The sequence below is a fragment of the Crocuta crocuta genome, unplaced genomic scaffold, assembly GCF_008692635.1.
Source record: "Crocuta crocuta isolate KB4526 unplaced genomic scaffold, BGI_CrCroc_1.0 scaffold129, whole genome shotgun sequence".
NCBI lineage: Eukaryota > Metazoa > Chordata > Mammalia > Carnivora > Hyaenidae > Crocuta > Crocuta crocuta.
In genome coordinates, this window is record NW_027551571.1 from 4,913,322 (window position 1) to 4,928,253 (window position 14,932).

General features: G+C 39.4%; 1 protein-coding gene across 11 annotated transcripts in view; it reads right to left on the reverse strand.

Annotated features, from left to right (window-relative positions):
* Positions 1–14,932, reverse strand: part of KIDINS220 (kinase D interacting substrate 220) — a 91,232-nt gene that overhangs the window by 19,908 nt on the left and 56,392 nt on the right. For 7 of the 11 annotated variants that reach the window (XM_077750968.1, XM_077750970.1, XM_077750969.1 and 4 more), the window contains exons 22-24: positions 9,267–9,445; positions 7,964–8,190; positions 5,462–5,575 (exon numbers count right to left, since the gene is read on the reverse strand). In XM_077750968.1, the coding sequence (XP_077607094.1) occupies positions 5,462–5,575; positions 7,964–8,190; positions 9,267–9,445 (520 nt within the window). The remainder of the gene's footprint in view (positions 1–5,461; positions 5,576–7,963; positions 8,191–9,266; positions 9,446–14,932) is intronic. The other 4 variants (XM_077750971.1, XM_077750972.1, XM_077750967.1 and 1 more) reach the window with 1 other exon arrangement.

Genomic DNA, 14,932 nt, shown 5'->3' on the forward strand with positions numbered 1-14,932 from the left:
GAATCTTTTCTTCTAATTTACACATCAACCTTATAAATAGGATTTTCAGAAAGTTACTATATATATATTATATATAAATGTATGGAGACTTGATAAAACATCAAAAAGGAGTGCTAATGAAATCACAGCTTAGTATAAGATACCCAAAACACAAAAGAAAGCTACTGTTATATAAGTTACTCTTCAAATTACATGAGAAATAATAATGAGGTCAAAGCTGACAGATAAGGCTTAACACTACATTTTAAAGGCAATCTTTAAAAAAACACACAAAAGTACTAAAAACTGTAATGAATACAATTTTGTTATGTTTTAGCTTCTAAGGGTACACCAGTATTTCAATGGTATCATTACTGTAGTATGTTTCTGTGGAAATATCTCTGCAAATGTTGTTGCAGTTTATTAATCGCTTAGGGAAAGCAAGTTTTCTTGAGTTGAAGTCTGGCACAAAGACTTTCGACCCTGAAGTGAATACAATTTTCCACTGTATTATTGAAGGAAAACAAGTGAACACTTTTCCATCCTGGACCAGAATAATAAAAATGCCCTTCTAAAATACTTGAGAAAGTGGGAATGGCCCTGGCAGAAGCCACCGAGAGGCGGCCGGTGCCCGCACTCTCCACAAACCTAACACACGCCCGGTCCTTACCCACGGCGTCTCTAGCCTCCTTGCCCAAGTCCGCTCCTGAACAACGAGAGACAGCTTCATTTGGACACATCCTTGTTTGAAAACAGGTTTTAAGTTCTAAGCCAGTGGTGGAAATCAAAATTAATCTACCATTGAGCCCCATCTTTTTTTACTTTTTGCTGAGTTACTCTGCCAACTGGATCCAGTTTAATGAAAACCAAGACCTTTGCTTTTAATACCTACATTAATCCTGCAATTTTCATCAATCTCGAACAGCACACTGTTAACAAGGATGCAGTTCGTGACACTGCCTTCGCGATTCTGAAGTTCTTCACAATTACACTTTGTACTAATTATTTTCATGCCTTTTCAATGTGGTGTAAAAGCGATCTAAATAAAGCTGTCTAAAGGTATCAAGAAAATCCTGTGGTGGAGAAGGCTGACAAAGAATGAGTTCAGAGTCCTGATAACTCCTGTGGCAGGCTTCGAACCAGTGTGGGTAGGAGTCTCATCAGTTTTGTTCACTGCTGCACCCCACCAGAATAGTCCTGGTAGACACTCAGTAAATTTGTGGAGCCCGTGAGTGGCCACACAGGCACGGGTAGTAGTCAGTGCTAACTAATTCAAGGAAGGATAAAAGGGGAAAGCAAGGGGCTGGATCATTCCTTCTTTTGAAGGACTGCTTTTCAGTGAAATACAGTTTCCACCCTGAGCAGCATGCCTTAACTAAAAACAGACTAAATCCTCCTACGAGCAACCTGAAATACCGTAACAAGATGCCACTAAGGAGGCCTGGCCCGAGACAAGCCCTCTCTAGTGGTCCTTTCCCTTCATGGTCCCAGGAGGCTTGGATGCCAAGTCTTCCTAGTGGGAATCGGACTGAAAGAAAGCAAAGGCACCGAGTAAATTCCCTAGAAGGCTGTCAAAATTTTACAGTATTCAGAGTACTCAACCCAGAAACCCTTCTAAATTCTAAGAAGACAAACTGATGGACACCTTTTGGGCCAGAGAAGCATCAACAGATAAAAGGCTGAGTTAACCTAAACTGAATGGTGTATTTGTACACTATTCCCACTACTGAGACAGAGGTAATTTAATTTAACATGAAACAGTTTTAATTTCTGAGTCTCTAAAGCTCCATGAAATTTGCCTTTGGTGTAGTAATAATAATACTCATTAAGTACTTAAAGTATGCTGCGGCTGAGTAATCCATAAATCAGACCTATGGGGTAGGACTGCTTTTTCCAGATGAAAGGGCTGGGTAGCCACGAGGTTAAGTAATCTGTCCAAGCCAAAGAGCTAACCACCAGGGTCTGTTTGACTTCCGATCAAGTACCCGGCTAAGTCATGCTCAGTATTAACAGGAGCAAAGAAGGCGGCATGTCTGAGGACCGGGCTGTGACACAGGCCACATGGATTCCAGTCGTACATCTGGCGCTCCCCTCCTGTAAACCTCAGGCAAGTCTCACAGACCCAGTCTTGAACGTTCTTCTGTATCATGAAGCTGAGCGAGGCCAAGGCTACCAGAGCTCCCGAGGATCCTCGAGAGGGAAGGCAAGTCCAAGGTGGGGGCCACAGTTCTGCTTTCACTGGTTTTATGAACTGGAGTTCTGATAACATTTCATTTCTGAAAAGAACTTCTCTGCTTTCAAAGCACCTGTCTAGTTCTGATATTCCGGGGAACATTATCTTGGGTCTAATGCTAATTTTTTGCCCAGTTTTATAAGATTTGGCATATATTTTCTCTAGTATAAAATTATTTTTTAAAGTTAGCATAGAGTCTTATATTCTACACCTTCACTTTTGTGAAACACTTGGGCATACCACTAACCTGTCTGGTAAGTCCCTGGCTGTCCTTCCCGAGCAAGCTGTCATCATTACAATGCTCCTTAACGTGAGAAAACTCAATTGTTTTCAGAAGGCTCTACCTTATAAAGGTCTGTCAGAATTCCCTAAGGTAAAAAAAGATGGGACCACTTGTATTGACAAGCACCAGTTGGTTAACTCTTTACGGTCTTGCTTCACCGGTGGTATTCTGTCTATATTTTTACTCATCATTCTGTGTCTGTAATGACGAGACAATTTGTCCAAAACTGTTTCTAGCTCCTGACTTATCTATAAGCACCTCTTGTCTTTACCTGCTGCGTGCAGGGGACAGCTGAATGAGCAGGTGGACTCAATCCACAGTCCTGTTATCTCAGAAATAGAAAATTTTCTACCACAGGACTGGGAAGCCATATGAGCCACAAAGGGCTAAATAACTTTTTATATTAACTACTGCTAATTTGATTCAGCTACAAAGATCCCAGACAATGTTCCCATGTACAGATACCTCTTCACATTTCCACCACTGCTTTTAGTTTGGCTTTGAACTAAGTGTCTACTTTTACTAGTCTTCTAGCAAACAAATTTTACATGCTATTGTCACTGTTAATTTCTTAAAAGCAAAGAAAGCTTGATAAGCATTTACTATTCACTAAGCCAATCACAAAACTACCTTTTAATGTTAAAAGAACAGCAAACAGTACGGTTATTTTACTAAACAAAAGCACTAATGTAGGCAGAGCACCTTTATTCTTTGTTATTGGGTTTCTAAACACATCACAAGAATTGCATTATTTCCCCTTCCCCAAAAACTCATTTTAAATTTGCTTAATGCTCCTTCACTGGCCCCTGAAAGAAACTCCAGGTATCTTTTAATTGTCAGTATTTGTCCACACACTCAAGCATGGGAATAGCTACTATTTCAGCATGTCTGTGTCATTAAGACCATCCAATTCTTCACAGTATGTGATTTTCATCAAAAGTTTGCTAAGGAATTTTAGCTTAGAGAATTGCATTACATGCATGAATGTATATATGAAAGGCTCTCTGACTAAACTAAAAGTCATTCTTGCATATAGTGGCAATGATCCACGGATTAAAGATTCCCCCAACACCCAAATAGAATTATTACGGTTTATTGTGTCTATTATTCCTGGATAACTGGAGTCACTCAAACACTTCAGAACATTAATGACTTAAAAAGAATCATCAGCTCCTCGATGAAAACACCAAGATGGGTCTTTCTCTCTCTTAAACATTAACTGAAAGAAAATCAAAGTTAGAACTGCCTGCCCAAATGCATGTTTTAAGTTAAAAATTATGGGTAAGCTTAGGATGTAGTATTTCCCCACATTAATTCTGACTGTTATGCCGCATTTCAGCCGTGCTCTAGATTAAATGGATTATGTTTACGTGGGCATAACATTCTGTAAATTAATCAACAGAAGTTACAATACAAATCGGGTCCCTAAATTCCACACTGAGTAAATGAAGATTTTCAGGCTCACCACATTAAACACATTTCTTATTAAATACAAAGTCCTGAATAATAAATATATGAAGTGATTTCCTATACAATTTTTTAAAAGAAACTCACTTTAAGGTGTGAGCCAAAAAAAGGTATAAATAATTCCAGTTATATAATCAACTACTGTCCCCGTTTATCTAGAAATTTTCTTTCAGTAAGTACACAGATAAAGGAAAATAATACGTCCATGCTAAAGTTTCATAAACTGTGGACACCCAGATTAAAAATGAGGCGCTGCAGATCCATCTGGGTCTACACCGTCTAGCTTCTAATGTCCTTCTGTGCTCTCAAGGAGGGGCTGGGGAAACTTTCAGAAGTCCACACGTGCAGCACCAACTGCAGACCGAAGAAAACCAGTCAAAGGTGAAAACAGCTCAATACTAAGGAACAAATACCATCACTGACTGCTCCTGGTGGCTGTGAAACAAAAGCCCATCTCGTGTCATTGAAAAAGGGGAAAGAGAAGAGTAAATAAAGGGTGAAGTTAAACATTCGCGTTTACGTTAATCCGTGAACTATCGTTATTAGTATCCAGCTAGGCTACACGAGCGGCCATCACAGCAGAGAGGCGGGGTTAGGGAGCTGCCATCGCCACGGCTAAGACAGTCGTTCCTGCTGCGGAAGCGATGACAGGCCCGTGTGCCCACCACAAGGCCACTCCGTTACCCTCAAGGAGTCTGTAGGTGAAGGAAGCCCCTCAGCAGCATCCTCCTTGATAACCTCCTAACAACACAAAACAAGAGTGCGGGTGAGAGGTGAGGGGGCCGGGCGACGATGATGACCGCACACGGTGCTAACATGATCACGGACAACAGGAAACCTGGGCGCGACTGGAGCTGCCCTCTGGGACACGTAAATTTTAAATAAAAGTTTAAGTTCTACTGCTTTTATCTTCTAATTTATAAACATATATTAACAGGAAATCTCTTTTTTTGTTGCTCTTTGTTAAACTAGGCTGACTACCAGGAACACCTGGTAATTTACAATGTATTTTGTTTTGGATTGGATTCTATCACAGATTTGAGTAATTCCCTTATCCTATTTAATGTCTGCCATTAGATGAAAATGCTCTTCCAATAGATCCTCAAACTTTTATACCACGGGGCTAACAGATATACGTGTACACGTGCACATATATATAGATACCAGGTATGTATGTTTTCTTAGAAAGAATTTAGAAATGAGCAGATGTAAAGGTTTAGAATTGTAAAGTTTTGGTACAAACACTGCATTATAAGCCAGAAAATCTGGTTGTAAACAACTCAACACTTATTCACTGAGGCTGCTAGTCACTTTCCTTCCATAGACATTTACCAGAAATAAAAACAAAACACACTTTATGTTAGTAATAGCTTATGTGTCTTAACGCTATTTATAAAATAAGTTGCATTCTTCTGTTACAGAAAGGAAATAACCAAACTACTACCGCTGTCTATGTGTCTTATTAGATTAATACTTTAGTTACCCTTTTTTATACTTACTAGGCCATTGCTTTGATCTCTGGGCAAATTCGTTTTTACTGATGGACGTGAGATGAGGTGTTGGGAGCCGCCAGGGTAATACCTTGGCGTGTAAAGGTAGGGGGCAAAGAATGGCTATGGAAAAAACACGTAACAAAAGAAGGGGATAAACAATTATAGAAATCAAAATGTGATGAGATTTATCAAATGAAACTAACCAATAAAACACAACTCCAAATTTTGAATAATGCAAGTGACAAAACAAAAGAAAAAGCACCTTACTCACAGTCTATCAGATATTAAACCCAAATTTAAGACCGGTATTTAAATTTTCTTAATGTTGACTTAGTACGAGGTTTTTAAGCAACTAAAGTTTTCCATCTTACAACCTCACATAAGAATTTCTTTTTAACATTTTCACGGGCTTACCACACGTCAGTTTCTAAGTGATTTACAAATATTAACTCACAATCTCTTTTAAAAGAAATAAAAAGCCGAATGGGCTTTTCATAGAATACTGTTCTTTACAAAAAAAAAAAGATTAGGCTAAGTAAGACTGAAAAAAGTCTCAATGTATATGTATAATGTATAATGTATAATACCCAGCATGGATTCCAAGAACGTTACTACTCCGAAAGCTTACTTTATACCCTATAGTCTAGAGTTTATCTCCTAAATAAGGTGTATTTATTAATGGGGAATCCATTGTTTAGTGAGATTTGTAACCACTGCCTTTATTTGTAGCCAACTTCACATAAACAGGAGATATCAAATTATATGGACTAAACATAAAGATTAAAACTCATTAAGCTTCATTATGCTGAAATAACATCCTCCCCTACCTTTTAACTACTGCCATTTAAGAAAATTGTTCTGCTTTTAACTTTCAGACTGGAAACCTCAGATAACTAGAACAAATAATAACTAGATCTAAAATCATGAGAAAATTTCAAGTGTTTTTAAAGTGATAAAATGCTATTAAAGCATCATATCAGCCTAGATGGTATGGTAAATTTAAAAAATATATACATTTCTTGGTTTCAAAACCTCGACTGTCACCCACTGATCAATGAGTCATTTTACGTAAACTTAGAGATTTTAAGATTGCTAAATAAAAACCTGCATTTCAGCACTGTCTGCTACACAGTTACGTCTTACAAGGATGGACTACATCATAAAATGCTATTGATCCTTTTTCTCCTTGTCTGAATGAAAGCATAGAATGACATTATTCATAGGACCTCCCTGAATAGTGCCCCTAAGTACAGTTGAGCTTGAACAACACAAGGGTTAGGAGGGCTGACCCCTCCGTGTAGTCACAAGTCTCTGCATAATTTCTGATTTCCCCAAAACGTAATTCGCTCTTATGCCTACTGGTGACCGGAAGCTTTACCAGTAACTTAGAAAGTCAAATAGCACATATTTTCCATGTTGTATGCATTACCTACTGTATTCGTATAATAAAGTAAGCTAGAGAAAAAGCTCATAAGGAAGAGAAGACACATTTCCAGTACTGTACTGTATTTATCCCCCCCAAAAAAACACACACAAAGAAAACCCTCTTTGTGTAAGTGGACTCACTCAGCTCAAACCTGTGTTGTTCAAGGGTCAACTGTACTCAGATGGCCAACATTTTTCAAGAACTGAAATTTTAATTCTGGAACTCCTTCTTTGCCAACTTATTCTAAACTTCACTTTCTTTCTAGCTCACATGAAATTCATTTAGGCATGCAGCTGGCTTCTATGAATGCTATGTTTTTCTCAAATTCGACTAAATAGGGAGACAACGAAAATAAGAAACTATAATGGACCTTCGAGTATAGCTCCAGAAAGTACGCTAGGAGGGCTCAACGCTCCATTTTCCTGTAGGAAACATTAGTACTTAAGGTCATTAAGCCTGGGCCACTAAACTCGACAGGGTCTGTAGGCCACTGATAATTGTGCTTTCATCTTTTTAAGTAGAAAATTATCATATTCATACTAAGTAAACAATTATACATGTCTGCCGAAACTTGAAATATAACTTTAGAAATGGGCCACCGGGCTGTTCTTTGGCAATAACATCTGAATCCTACAAGCAGTGTCTTCTATCATTATCTCACCCTTAAAAGCTGTAACACATATTAAATACAGGTTTACTAAACTACTGGGGAAATTCAAGTTTACCATTGTTTTAAATGCCAACATAATTATACAAAACATAACAAATGCAACATTTCTTTATGAACAAGTAGAGAAACGGCTCCCTTTGTAGCACGGGACGGCCACTGATGACCCTGTGGCGTTCATGTTCTTATAAATGCAAAAAACATCCCTAACATTCAGACTCCATTGAGATCTAGAACCCGTTAAGTGAAAAATTCTTTGGATTTAAAAAATCATATATTTTAAATTCCACCTTCACATTTTTCCTATTTTAAAGCTAAAGTGCACTTCAGAGCAATCACAGAATCCCTACCAGAAACCTTCTGCTATTTCCTTCAAACAAATTCTTAAAATTGAGGCTTCCCAGCACTGTCTTACCCTGTTGTAGAATGGGTGCTGGGGTCCCGTCATCCCACTGTAGTAGCTGCTGTGAGGCTGAGGCGACACAACCCCACCTCCGAACGGTCCGTTGAAGGAGGTGGAAGAAGAGCAGACAGACGGAGGCTGACTGTAGCCTGACGGTGGTCTAGGAGGAGCTTCGTGTAAAGGCAGCGGAGGGTATGCAAGTCCTCCGATGTTAATCTGGTCTCTTGCAGCACGAACATCTAAAAGATTCAACGATACCCCAAAGGCAAAAGAAAATAGGACTTTAGTAATTAGGCCAACTATCACCTCCTTCTTACTTACCAGATAGAGACATGCTTTTTTCACTTGCCAAGGATTCCAAGTGGCTTCAAGGAGACAGGAAATCTTGGCTAAGAAAACCTTGTCCATAGACATTCTAGAAAGGACAACTACTCTGCAGAAAAGCTTTTGTCACCATTTGAAAAGTCACCATCTGGATTCTTCTCTTCACTTATCAGAACAATAATTTTTTTCTGTGACTTTTTAAGGTATTTTTGCGATTCTAGCAACTGTTTAGGATCCATAAAGCATTACTATCAATGATTCTCACTTGTCTAATATTAATAAATACAATGATTGCTAAGCTGTAGGTTTGCAAACTATATGACTTATCCACCTCTGGACAACCACAAACAATTCCATGGCCACAAAACACACCTTGATATCAGCCTTATAACCTAAGAGAAACCTAAGAGAAGCGGTTTCAGGCTCTCTCTTCAAAATTCCTGGAAAACTCAAAGGTAGGTCAGCAGTGCCACACAGAAGGTGATGTGTCTCAATAAAGGTTTTGTGAGTGTGCATGTGCATGTAGTGGTGCCTCAAGGACAAACGAGATTATTCCAAAGCTTCAATGTCACTATCCTCAAGTTCCCGTCCACAAATTTAAGTTAAAATTTGGAAAGTAATAATAAAGATACTTTTGCCCCTTTGGATAGAGACTCCTATTTTAAGACTGGTCACAGAAAAATTAAAATGGGCTGACAGCTTAAAATGGTGACTGTATCTCAACATCTGATTCCAAAGCAAAAAGTCAGGTGCGTGGGTCCTCATGAGAAACATTAGAATAAAGTGAGTTTAACCAAGAACATTTCCTTAACCATTCTCTAAAGGATATCAAGCTTCCTACTCTTCGAGGGCACGAGTTCTCCTATGTAGTGCTTGGTGCAGTATTTCCTGGTGTTTCATGGAGCAAGAGAAACTTCTGCCGCTAAGCTAGAAATGGGGACTATTTTGAGAACTTCAGATAAGAACAAGTAAATTTACTGCTACTACCCACCTGCAATAATTTCACGCAGCTTGGGGTCTAGGTTTACGGTGCAAGGAAGAAAGGTTTTTACGTCTCGAGCCACAAGAACTGGGGTCCGTGAAGACAAGAACACTTCAAAGTTTCGTATGTCTCCATCTATTTCAAGCAGTGGCTCCACATCTTTAGTTGTTGGAATATTCTTTGATATTCTTCAAACAAGAAACCAATGAAAAAGGTCATTAATGTCATTATTAGCAAAAGGAAAATTCTACATGTAACTGAAAGTTTATTTATAAAAATAAGTAACACATTACACATCATTAAAAAAAATTTTTTTTAAGAAGAAACAAAAGGGCAAAAAAATTGGTAGTTACAAAATGACCGAGATAACAAGTGTGAGGGCGGAATTAGAGGGCCTCTGGCCACAGGCACAACTCGGGCTGGGACACAGAAAGGAAAGCAGATCTTCCAGGCTCCTCACATGTCGACGAGGACCTCCTGGTGAAGATTAAACGAGTTACCATTTTACACACAGGAGAGTGAGCCTCGGACAAATGAGCCAGACCGCCCAAAGCCACACGGCCGGGCCAGCTCTGAACCCCACGGTAATTATGGAGTTACCAAGGTTCTTACCTTTGCAACGAACAGAAGAAATATACGATATATGTTACATAAATTACATACACTAGAAAAAAGTTGGTACAGGTTTTTCCTGCTTCAAAAAAGGTTTTATAAAATTTCTATTTGTTTACTGCTCAGACCCAATCCTGGGCTAGTAGCCAAATATTAAAAGCCATCTGAGGGAAAACCCAGGGAACAAAATTAGCAAACAAGAAAAGACAGGGGGCTGGTAAGGACACAAGAACAGCGATGTTGTGTTAATGAGTTTCAGGGAGTCCCTCGCGTGCACTCACGCACACTTGCACGAGACAGAAGAGCCCTCTGAAGGGAGATTACCCCTAATAAGTTAAAATGACATTCAAACTGATTAGTGATATGTTTTAAATGAAATGAAAAACTGGGGAGAATTGGTTACAGAGAATCATTTGCAGCAGTGGCCAAAATTTCAGAGTTTAAACGGTTAAAAAGGTAGTTCATCTGTTTCAGGAGTTGAACATAAAATACTAAGAGAAGCTAGAAAGATTTAGATAAAAACACACAGCTGACAAGTCACATGAAACAAATTAACTGAATTTTAATGCCAGCTCTGCTTAAACTTGAATGTGAACAGTGTTCTCAATATGATGAACAATACTGCTGTTCACAAGCCAACACTCTACTGCTGGTTTCCAGATTGAAGTCTCAATTCTAACCTTTTGAGCTCAATACATTAAACTCTTCTACTGAAAGAGATATTTATGTAAATGATAATCTTTTGGCAGTGGGCCACTAAAATCATATGTGTCTTTATTTTTCAGATATTTTTCCAAAGGTTAGTATTTAAAGAATTTAAGTAACTTCACTTTTCAATTAAGAGTGAATTTAAATCTCCAGTATTATGAATCATGTGAATTAAAGTTGCCAGCAGTTAAATGGCCCACAGAAAGCATTATAAAACCTCAGGCATCAATGAGCTCCTAGTAAGTTTAAATGCAATTTCTTTCTATGCTACCAATCGAGCAGTACTTGTTAATGCCAACACCAATGTAAGTTAAAAGCATTTTGATTATAAATGACGGTGGTTTATAGAAAGTCCATATTAATTCCTTGGCAGAAATTACATAAGCCATTCAGATCACTTCCATTCAAAATAAGGTCTTAAATTACATGGGAAAAAACTTCTATTTTAAATCAAAATATAAACAGGTTCTAAAAAGCATAATTTATGAAGAAGGCATTATTTATCATACTTTATCCAAAAGTGGCCGCCTAATAATGTCATTATTTAATCCTAGAAGGTTAAAAAGAAGACAAATTTCCTTCAAAAACTTAGGGAAAACTCTTAACTGGCTCAGAATTTTTTTACCCGAAGACAAATTTAACCCCATCTAGATTCAAATACGTTCTATCACTGAATGCCCATTTATTAAACAAAGCTCTATGCACACGGCACTTCTGGGAGAGAGATGGAACACAGACAGAAAGCAGCCTCAGCACTGGCGTCAATGCGTGAGAAACAAAAGATGAAGTGAAGTCCACATGTGTGGGAAGACAACTGAAAACCCTGAACACCTGAGGAGCTAACTACGTTCTCTTGTTCTGTCTTGACCCCCTTAATTTCCACTCACTCTTTGTCTCTGCCCAACTCCCTTCAAGGAAGACTTCAAGAAAGTTCAAGGAAGTCTTTCTATATATGTTCCTGCACACCACATATCCCAGCTGGAATTTCATAATCATTAGTGGAATTGTTTTGTGAACGTCTCTTTTCTCTCTAGACTGTACGTTCCTTTAAAGCTTGGAACAAGTTCGGTTTTATTCCCTGTTGTATCTCCGGAGCCTAGAGCAGAATAGTGTCACATCACTTTTGCTTAATAAGTATCTGTAGAATGAATACAAAGAAAAAATGCATTGTTCCCAAAGAACTCTATTCTTTTGTAAATAACTTTCACTGTAATTACACTCTGAGCTGTCAGCACAGAACCCGACATGAAGCTTGAACTCAGAAACCAGGAGATCATGAGCTGAGCCCAAGTCAGATACTTAACTGACTGAGCCACCCAGGTGCTCCTATTCCTGGGTATTTTATTCTTTTAGATGCTGTAGTAAATATAATTGCTTTCTCTTCTTTTCTTTTTTTCTTTTTTTTAAGTAGGCTCCACATCTAGCACATGGAGCCCAACACAGGGCTTGAACTCATAGACCCGGAGACCAAGACCTGAGCTGAGATCAAGAGTTGGATGCTTAACCAACTGAGCCACCCAGGCGCCCCTAGAATTGCTTATTTTCCTTTCATATAGTTGACTGCAGAGGTGTAGAAACACAAATGATATTGTGTTGATCTGTAGCTTGTAACTCTGTTGAATTTATTAGCTCTAGGAGCTTTCTTGTGGATTCCTTGAGATTTTCTATATACAGGATCATGCCATTTGCAACTGGAGATAGTTTTATTTCTTCCTTTCCAGTCTGGATCCTTTTCCTCCTGCTTCTGGTCTAACTGCACTCACTAGATCTTCCAGTATAATAGTGAACAGCAGTAGTGAAAGTGGGTGTATGAGTCAGCTCAGGCTGCTAAACCAAAATACCACAGACCGAGGGGACTTAAACAACATTTATTTCTTACAGTTCTTGGAGTCTGGAAGTCTGAGATCATAGCGCCAGTGCGGTCAAGTTCTGCTGAGAGCCCTCTCCCTGGTGTGCAACTAGCTCTCTCTTCTTATAAGGACACTAATCCCAGGACTCTACCCTCATGACCTCAACTGAACCTATTTACCTCCCAAAGGCCCCACCTCCAATATGATCATATTAAGGAACAGGGTTTCAACATATGAATTTGGGGAGGGGGGGGCACATGCAGTCCACAGCAGCAGGAGCCCCTGTCATGTTCTGTCTCAGTGGGGGAAACCTGTAGTGTTTCACCACTGAGAATGAGGTTGGCTGTGGGCCTTTTACAAACGCTTGTTCTCATGTTGAGTAAGCTCCTTGGTATTCCCAGTTTTTTGTGTTTCTATCGGGAAAGGATGCTGGATTTTGTCAAATGCCTTTTGTGCACCTATTGACTATTCTCTTGCAATCCCTTTTATTTTTACGTGATTGGTGGTAATATCTCCACTTTCTGATTTTTGTTATTTGTGTGTTCTTTTTTTCTTTGTCAGCCGTAGTACAAGGTTTGTCAATTTTGTTGATCTTTTTCAAAGAAACAGCTTTTGGTTCTGTCAATTCTCACTATCGTTCCTCTGTTCTGTATTTTATTTATCTTGGCTCTCATATTTATTTTTTCATTCCTTCTGCTAGCTTTGAAATTTTAAAAATTTGTTTTTTCCTACTTCCTCAAGGTATAAAGTTAGGCCATGAAGGTCCTTCTTCCTTCTTAGTATAGGCATTTACAGCTATACATTTCCCTCTGATGTACTGCCTTTGCTGCATCCCTTAAATTTTTTTTTAAAATATTTTATTTACTTTTGAGAGAGAGATAGAGACAGCATGAGCAGGGGAGGGTCAGAGAGAGAGAGGGAGACACAGAATCCAAAGCAGGCTCCAGGCTATGAGCTGTCAGCACAGAGCCCGACGCCGGGCTCGAACCCACGGACTGTGAGATCATGACCTGAGCCGAGGTCGGACGCTTAACCGACTGAGCCACCCAGGTGCCCCGTTGCATCCCTTAATCACTCCTACGATTCTTATAAAAGTACCAGGATAACAATTCCATGAGTCACCTTTCATATTATGTTGGAAAGGCCATCAGCCCAGGGTACCTGTAGCTAAAGCAGCAAAAGTAATAAAGTAATAGGAACGACAACAGCCCACATACACAAGGCTGTGTTGGGCGCAGAACACTCAGTGGAACAAAGGGAAAAAGAGGCACCTGCACGCAGTGGTCAGAGCTTGTTCTCAGAGCAACAGTGCACAGTGTCCAGTGCTCTTATTAGCACCTACTTTCCAAAGCTTACAACGGTAATGCTGCCGTTTAGAGGCATCCTACTCAGTAAGTACACTAGGGAGCAGCACAGCGCCTCTATCTGTGGCTTGGTGACTGTATAATCATGCCACGCCTTCAGGTCTGCTAGTTTCTGGTTTCAAGTATTTAATGTGTTTGACTTATGTGCTTAAGGACGGTCCAGTTAGGGGTGTATAATGCTAACCGTGAAAGCACTTGTCTGAGTTTCCAAATAAATCATTGGCAGAGCTAAACAATGTTATTCTTTTGCTTAGCAGAACAGCTTCCTCTACGTTTTAAAAAGATTATTTCCCACTAAAGGTGTGTATATTTTCAAGACTGTGTTATACTTCCTATTTGGTCAAAATATTAGGGCCCAGATTACTTTTTTACACTGGCGGAAATATGTAGTCATGTAATTAAAAAAAACTTTAAGTGCTCAGTATGCGAACTCAGTAGACTATCACTGAGACCACAGTTTGCATATCTGCAGCTGGACTTCAGCTAGACCTCACACGGACAGAATAAGATACGATCTTGGTGGCCGAGATGCCACCCCATCCAAGACCTCACATGACACAGCCCTCCCTTTTCCAAGTTATGCTCACACTTCTTTACGAGCCTGTGCTGCTGGCCATGTCCTGTTTCTATGTTTCAGCCACGCTCGCTTCTTGCTTTGAACATGAGTAACCAACAGAGTCAGAAACCGAAAAAGGAACTAGGACTAGATATAAAGGAAAATTTTGTGACCATAAAAATCTCCTTGGGATGAGAGTACATTTATGAGCACTGAGAGATGTGGAATCACTAAATTATACACCTGCAGCTAATATAACACTGTATATTATAGTGGAATTTAAAAAATCTCCTTTATCATTTTTTTTAAAAGCAATATTAAATCCTTTGAAGGCGCCCGGGTGGCTCAGTCGATTAAGCGTCCGACTTCGGCTCAGGTCATGATCTCAGGGTTCATGAGGCCGGGCCCCGCATCGGGCTCTGTGCTGACAGCTCAGAGCCTGGAGCCGGCTTCAGATTCTGTGTCTCCCTCTCTCTCAGCCCCTCCCTCCCCCCTTTTAAATTTTTTAAAAAATTTATTTAAAAGGCTGAATCACTGGGTAACTGTGTGATTTGGGACAAGTCCTGTAAGCTCTCTCAACTCCAG